At 38.6% G+C, this 8216-nt stretch overlaps 1 protein-coding gene across 1 annotated transcript; it reads right to left on the bottom strand.

The window, feature by feature from the left end:
* Nucleotides 1–361: 361 nt before the first annotated feature.
* Nucleotides 362–7724, bottom strand: vcam1a (vascular cell adhesion molecule 1a). The gene is made up of 7 exons (XM_036596005.1): nt 7508–7724; nt 7126–7404; nt 5235–5516; nt 3226–3477; nt 2732–2995; nt 2369–2629; nt 362–516 (listed from the first exon to the last, which is right to left on the bottom strand). Exons 1-7 carry the CDS (start codon nt 7566–7568, stop codon nt 362–364), a joined length of 1554 nt encoding a protein of 517 aa, XP_036451898.1. The 5' UTR covers nt 7569–7724.
* Between the last annotated feature and the right edge of the window lie 492 nt (nt 7725–8216).

Raw genomic sequence — 8216 nt, 5'->3', positions numbered from 1 at the left:
TGATAAGACTTATAAACGTATACTTAAAAACTTATACTTAATAGCATTTTTGACTGGCAATTAAATAAATGAATGGTGGTCTCTGCTCTACACAGCTCTGTTCTTTAACCGTTAGCCTACGTTAGAGTACCAACTCGGCTGAAACATATCAACAGCAAATAAACAAAATATCTAATACTTAATATACATTTGTAACCCATGAGCAATGCAGCAAGAAGCTTGACTCATTAGTGCTTGAACTAAGATGGCATTAGCTTATGTTCCTTTCCATCTGAATTATTCTGTGAACCAATAAAACCACTGATGAAATTATGAAGAAATTGGTGAACCTGTAATAAGCATATCAGCCCCACTCTTGCGATTACATGTCTAATGCTTCGCCCAGGTTAAAATCACTGGAGTTTTTTTTGGTTCTCCTCAGGTATCGCAGTAGCAAAGCTGCAGCGGTCAGCAGGGACACGGAACCCACGGCAGGAACAAGGGTTTTTGTCAGGATGGGCGTGACAGTCTGTTGCTCTGAAGGAAAAAAAAATACACGTTTTAATAGAAACACTAACCCAGAATCCAAGTATACGCACAAACCACGAAGAAATGCAGGACAGTCTTTAGAGTGGAATAACGTAAGATGCTCCATTCTGAGTCAGCATTGTTCAAAATGGTGGTGATAGGAACCAGACATCTTAAAGGGAAACTCTGTTATTTTCTGCATAGTTAAATGGTTTACATGTCCACAAAGTCATTCAGAGTGGTTTGGTACAAAATGTTCTATTCAAGAGAAACTTACTAAGTCAGAATTGTTCACAGTGATTGTGATAGGAACCAGACGTCTGAGGAGTTTAATGCCTCTAAAAGCTCCCTCACAGAAAGTTAATCATTATGAATAGTGTATATATATATATATATATATATATATATATATATATATATATAATATGTAGATATTGTGATGCTTGGTTCCTATCACCACCACTGTAAATTCGGTAAGTTTCTCTACAATTAACCATTTCACGTCAAACCTCTTGACATCTCAACCATTAAATTATGTGGAATCTTCAAAAAATCAGTGAAACCATTTAATTTATGTTTTGTAGGGGTGTTCTTGACTTTCTTGGTCCACCAAAATCCTGATTTTTGACTAAATATCAATAAATTACTGTATAAAGCACTTTCCCATAAAATAGCACTGTAATGGAAAATACTGAATTATAGGAACAAAATAGCTGGATGCTTCAATCTCCAAAGTAAATGTATTGATAAAGAAATACATAATTAAATGCAAATATTTGGGCACCCCTAACCAAATGACATATTTTGTTGAATTTACTGGTTAGGCTTGTCATGAGGAATCGTCATCTGATGATAGTTCCAAAGAGTAATCAATTCTCTGACTCTTTAAATCTTGTGCAAATGCTCAACAACCATGGACTCCTCTAGATCTGAAAAAGAAGCTAATTGATGCCTACAAAGCAAGGGAAGATAAAACGATATCAAAGCACTTCCAGCTCCACTGCAATTTTCTCTGTTTGAAACATCATTAAGGCATCAAGGCAACAGCTGGAAGTCTCCTATAGAACTGCTCATATGCTGGACAGAAAGGCAAAGCAAAACCCCCACATGACAGGAAAGGACCTGTAGGAAGGTTTAGCTGACACAGGAGTGGTGGCACGAACAAGATCTGCATGGGAGTGTCATCAGAAGTCAACTTTAACATACAGACAAGCTGGAGGCATTTTGGAAACAAGTGCTGTGGACTGATGAAGGTAAACTGGAACTCTTTAGCCACAATAACCAAAGGTATGTTTGGAGAAAAAAGGGGCAGCATTTGATGAAAAGAACACCTTGTCAGCTCTTATGCAGGGAACTCGATTTATTATTCTTTGGGGTTGTGTGGCAACCAGAGGCATGGGAAACATTTCACCTGTAGTTGGAAGGATGGACTCCACTAAATTTCGACAAATTCTGAAAGCAAATGTGATGGTCAGTCAAGAAACTGAAGCTGAAAATAAGCTTTTTTCTACAACAGGACAATGATCCAAACCAACCCTCAGAATCCACCATGAACTACTTCAAGAAATTATCCTAAGATCTTATATATACCATGGTCTTAGATTTAAAATAAACTGTGCCTGCAAGATGGCCCAAGAATATCACAGAACTAGGAGCAGTCTGCAAAAAACAGTGGGTGAAAATTCCTAAAACAAGAACTGAAAGACTATAACAAAATATGTAATTTGGCCAGTGTTTTGTATACAACTGTAAATGTAATTACGCAGCAGAATCATAGTTGACCAAGAGGTTTTGTCAAATCATATTCTCGAAGAAAACCTCTCAAAATGCTGATTTTCTTTCTTTTTTGTTCATTATTTACCTTTAACAATGAGTTCAAAGGTCTGGACTTCGTAACCCAGTTCATTCGTGAAGTTGACCCTGTAGGTTCCCTTGTCCTCTGATTTGAGGTTGAACAGGTGGAAGGTGCCGTTTGGAGATCGGAACTCAAAGCCATCAGCTTCTCTTGTCAGAATGATGGTGGCTGGAGGGAAACTCACAGTGCTGCAGTGGACTGTGATGTTCTGAGCTTCCATCACCTCAGCAGATGGGTACACCAGCACTGTGGAATTCCTGGGAGAAGCTTTGAGAACACAACAAATAACATATTTAAGCTGATGGTATGTGCTTTAAATGACATGGGGGGTGGGGGAGAGTAGATTGATATGAAAGCTGCAAAACCTACCTTGAACTGTGATGTTGATGCTGCTTCTCATGCTGCCAAATTCATTTTTTGCCTCACAGAAGTAAAGCCCAGAATGCTTCAGCTGAATTGAGGGAATGTTTATGGATACAGAAGAACTTTGTTTCTCCACCTGATTCAGTGAAGCTCCAGATATTGTCAGCTGTACTGGAGGGTCGCTGTCTGCATCACAGGTTATGGTAACATAGTCTCCTGCTCTTGGGTTGCCTGCATGGCTATGTCTGAGCGTGGGGACGTTTGGAAGACCTGAAAGAAACAGACTTGCGGGTGGTAACTGATATAAAACAATGGTGACCTGGGTGCTCATGGCATATTCTGTCATGCCTGCATAACCTGATATGTTACATCGACTCAAAGTCAGACTCCTGCCAAAAAATAAAAGCTCATAAAAGGAAGCCTGCTGCTTTGGAGATGTTACACAGTTTGGTAGCATTTTGTGTTGGAGAGACCTAGCTAGTGAGTGGAATTGGCATTACCTTGAACAGTTACACCCACTGTGGACCGCCGACTGGCCAGTTCAGTGCTCGCCTCACACTCATACACGCCCGCATCGGACCGGGTGACATTTTCAATCACAGCCACTTTGTCTCTGCTTAACAGGGTCACCTCACTCTTTCCTAACTTCCTCCACAAAATGTTTGATTTCCCATCTGCATCACATCTCAGCTCCAAATGCTCTCCAACCTTCACAGTAGTGTTACCGGAGGTGGTGATGAATGCTGGACCATCTGCAAGTAACAAATGCACAGAGGCCTAATTGTATTACACTTGTAGTGCTGTCCTTACCAATGCCAAGTATATCCTTATTTTTTCATTGTTGATGTACAAAAATGGATTCTATTAAGTGTATTTTCATTTTTCACACTTTAAGCTTCCCCTGAGCTCCCTTTGAAAGGAGGAAAAGCTTGTTGGTAAAAGTATATTGCATTAAATAAATACTAGTGTGTATTTAACTGTTCTGGTGGAAGCGAGAATGGCAGTGTGACATGTCTGTTTAAAATATAATTAAAATACAGCGAGGGGAAACAAGTATTCAGCAACCCAAATGTTAACAAGAGCCATTTTGTCCTTTCAACAAAAACCAACCACCTTGGGAGCCACATTTTATGTCCATTTTAACATCTTTTCTGTAAATATGTCTCAGTATGTGCTGATGTGCTAGTACAGGCTAAAAAATATAAACGAAAACCCAGACTTACTTTGCTCTGCTTTAAGCTTCAGCTCAGCTATAGCTTTTCTCGCATCTCTGGCAGGAAACTTTTACATAAAAGTAGAACAGTTTCTTGTAAAATGTCTCTCAACGTTTGACTTTTTACGAGGCTAAAGTCAGCTTTTCATTCGCCAGCTTCTTGTTTGAATTTTCCTGTTCCACCTTAAATGGGGCGTGAGACGATTGTAACTGCTGAACCATTTAAGGTGAAACGAGAAAATTCAAACAAGAAACTGACTTAATCTTCGCGACTTTGTAGTATTTGACAGTTTCTCGTTCCAGATTAAACGTATCAGGAAACCAGCTGGAGTGATTATAAATGCAAATGAGTCCATTCATCTCCATATTATTGAAGTTCGTCTTAAATCTTTCTCTGCCTTTTCATTAGGTACTAGATAGGCAAGACTGTTGTCTGCGTTGCTATGGTGACCAGAGGTTTGCACGCCAGTCTTCAGGGTTAAAGGGTGAATTAGCAGTTCTACATTAACTCCAGTGTTTAAGATCATTTATTGTTAAACTGTGTTGAACGATCAGCAGAGCTTTATTTTACCGTAAAGGAGGATTATTTTATTTTTACCTACAAATCTAATTCAGCTGTGAAGCCACAACAGGGCAGTAAAAGAGCCGCATGCGGCTCCGGAGCCACATGTTGCCGACCTCTGAGCTAGGCTATGTAAACATCTGCACCTTCTGTTTTTAGAAACCAGCTTTAAGTGATTTTGGCTGTATGTTTGGGGTCATTGTCTCACTGAAATGTCAATGTTCCCAGATTCAGTTTCTTGGCCGACAACATTAAATTGTCTTCTAACGCCCTGATACATCACTACATTGATGTTTCCATGATGTGTAATGCTCCAGTACTGTTTGCAGGGAAGCAGCCCCATATCGTAATGCTCCCACCTTCATACTTCACTGTGGGTGTGGTGTTCTTGAGATCATACCTGTATAATACACTTCCACCAACAAGCTGTCCCTCTGACAGTGTTAATGTAGTGTTAATTAGACACATGTAGGGGTCACCCAAGTACATATTTAAACATAATAGGCCAGTGTCCCAGACCCAGATTTAGCCTAAGTCTAACAAAAAGAAATAGCAATGGTAATTCTACACTAACACTGAAATTTAGTCCAAGATTAGGCTTAATCGTTAATACATATAAAACATATGTTTTTAAATGACATCATTTTATATAATTTTTGACAAATCTAACAACCAAAAGCAAACAAAATATGCTGTTAAAATAATCCTTTTTAAAATGTTTGAGCAGCACTTACACTGAGCTGTGACTGAACGGATGTTTTGGCCCTCCGGTATCCCACTCAGACTCAGTGTGCCTCTACAGGTGATGTTCTTCCCCAAGTACTCCTCACTCAGTGTGTACTCAGAGGAGACGTCTTGGACTCCATTACTGAAGTAAAATGTGCTTTCTCCCCCTGGAAGGACAGTATCCCCATGCAGCCAGTGCAGCTCAAACATTTCTGAGGAGTACACACTGCGAACCGTGCACATGAGCGTCAAGTCGTTCTTGCGGGATATCACAGGGTCGCTAGGAAACGCTGAAAGAGAGAAACACTATTGATCATTACTGAAAGCAGAACGTCACCAACTGTCTCCATCCTGGCCAGTTCAGTTGCTGCCCTTACCCGTGTCCTTCCTACCAAAATTCACCTTTATAGCTCGTGTTTTTTTTTCGTTATCACAACTTGCTGCATGAAGCTAGCCAGCTAACAGCTATTTACTCAACAGATCGAGCACTTTAAGTTTAATGACCAGACATATTTTTATTTTTTTTTCTATTTTTCCTCTTTGAAATAAATGTGAAGGGCACAAAAGTAACACCTTAAAGAAATAGTTTGGCAAAACTTCTAATTTAAATGAGTTTTCAGACCAAATCCTGTCGATCAGTCTAGACATTTTTGAGTGTACAATGTTAGCTGCTAGGCTAACATTGCTAACACTGGAAGTCAATAGCCACCCAAACAGTTTCTGTGAATACATGTCAAAATCTTCATATATTTTCTTAAAATTTTGTCGATAAGCTACATAACTGACGTGGCTTCCAGTGTTAGCAATGTTAGCCTAGAAGCCCCAATTGTAATCTAAAGAAGCAAAATTCGGACATCAAACATTGGCTGATCAACAACGTTTGGGATAAGAGGGAAATCAAGTAAATTTTTCACCAAAATGAATTAAACTATTCCGTTAATTCAGCCTCTTAATGGTGCATATATAGAGTACTCTGCCATTTAGACCTCTGTAAAAACAAGTCATTTTCTGATTTTATGGTACATACAATGAGAAGTGCTGTATATAAAATATTAAGTGACCTTAAACCTTAATTATGTTTATTTCATCAAAATAAATGACTAAACATTCCATTTTATCACTACCGAAACTTCACCAAATGTTTCAGTAGTGACTCTTTCGGTAGTGACAATTTTAGCTAACTTTGAGCAGAACTCAAAAATGCTGGCCAGTACATGACTAGCAAACACAGCTTTGAACAGCTGTACAGACATAAAATTAGAATATTTTTTATTAAAACACAAAAATATTTACTTAATTCGGAAATGAAAATGTTCGACAATTCTTAATGATATACACTGATTTTTAGACTTTGGGACACACTTCTTTCAAAATTATGCTAACTGTTCACCATGTGGCCATGAGGGACAGGGATACAGTCTCACCTCCTGCTCTTAAAAGCAGGGGTGTAGCTAAATATAGGCTCTGCCTATGGACTAAAACTGTGTTTCGGTAGTGACAGCATTTTTTTAATAACTTTTTTTATAACAATTAAACTCACAATGAATCTAAATCTTTCTAAACTTCACTTTAAAAGAAATCAAAAACATCTTCATTTTAAAAACATTTAAAAAGTATCATTTTCAGTGTAAGTGTAAATTAAGGGGTTGGGGTTTGGAACAGACAATAGAAAGCACCCTATAAATAAGGATTTTGTATATATTTAGTTTATTACTATCTCCATTAAAACCTTAACTAAATAGATCATAACATAATCCTTGTAAATATCTAAGGCATCCTTCATAGTTTTTTTATTATTATATTTTTTTACTGTGGTACTGCAGTTTAAACTGATGTGTGCTTAAATTTAGGGCTGTATGTTGTACCAAGCCTGACACTGAAAGTGCTTTGTTTACTTACAGTAGACTTGTATTTTTGTCTTCCTTTGTTCTTTTATTCCTCCACAATCCACGTGGCATACAACTGTTTTCTCATCATCTATCGTTAAGTGGCTATACGTCTTGCGTGAGGTCATCTGGTTGCTCTTCATTGCTCCACCAATTGTGATGTCCCCTAGAGTCTTCCACGTGAACTTGGCTTCACTTGGACAGTCCAGCGCTGTGCACACGAGCTCCAAACTCTCGCTCACGTGTTTCACCACCGCTTTAGGCTCTAGCTGAGCTCTGAACTTACCAGCACCTGTGCAACGGTATGCATCAGTATGCATATGAAGTGCATATATAACTGCTTTTAGCTGCAAACCCTCATTGAAGGGTAAAGAAGTAAACATAAAGATGCCTACCTGCTATTAGATGCAGTGTCATCATCCATAAGGCAAAAGTGAGCTGATTTTCTCCATTCATTTTTCTGTCACAAATCTGTATGTAATTCAATCTGAAATTAAATCATAGTCCATGTGGCTCCTGTTGATGAATGGACTGTACTGAGCTGGGATGGACTTTATAAATTTAAGAGGACAGGAACTGGAGGCAGGCCGATCAAGATAGTGGACCACAATTGCCACACCCCCAAGCCCCTTTTAGCCACACGCATACCCACACAGCTTCACAAACTGGGCCAAGTCTCGATCATAGCCAAGAAACACAGAGGGAAGGAATCAATTCAGTTCAATTGTAAAAATCATGAAGGCGTTAAAAAAATAATCACTGGCCTTGAGTCGTTACATTTGATTGCCATTACCTGTAAGTTAAAACCCACTGTACTTGATTACATTACATCAGTTCACACATCCCTTTTTTCCCCATTTTCTCATTGATCAAGAGAGTGAAAAATACGTTAGAATCTATTGATTATCCCTTATGACAGTCTGTTTTTAATGGTGACTGAGATGTTAAAATATATGTTTTGTACATGAAATGGGTGAAAAATAAGGTTATGGTAACAGCTTGTATACTAGATCCTATTCCTACAGGTTTACTTAAAGACGTTTTGCCAGAAATAACCAAGCCTTTTCTATCTATAATAAACTCTTCTCTCAGCCTCGGGTGTGT

Source organism: Colossoma macropomum, unplaced genomic scaffold (assembly GCF_904425465.1).
Source record: "Colossoma macropomum unplaced genomic scaffold, Colossoma_macropomum, whole genome shotgun sequence".
Classification (NCBI taxonomy): domain Eukaryota; kingdom Metazoa; phylum Chordata; class Actinopteri; order Characiformes; family Serrasalmidae; genus Colossoma; species Colossoma macropomum.
This window is presented reverse-complemented; position numbering and strand designations above follow the sequence as displayed.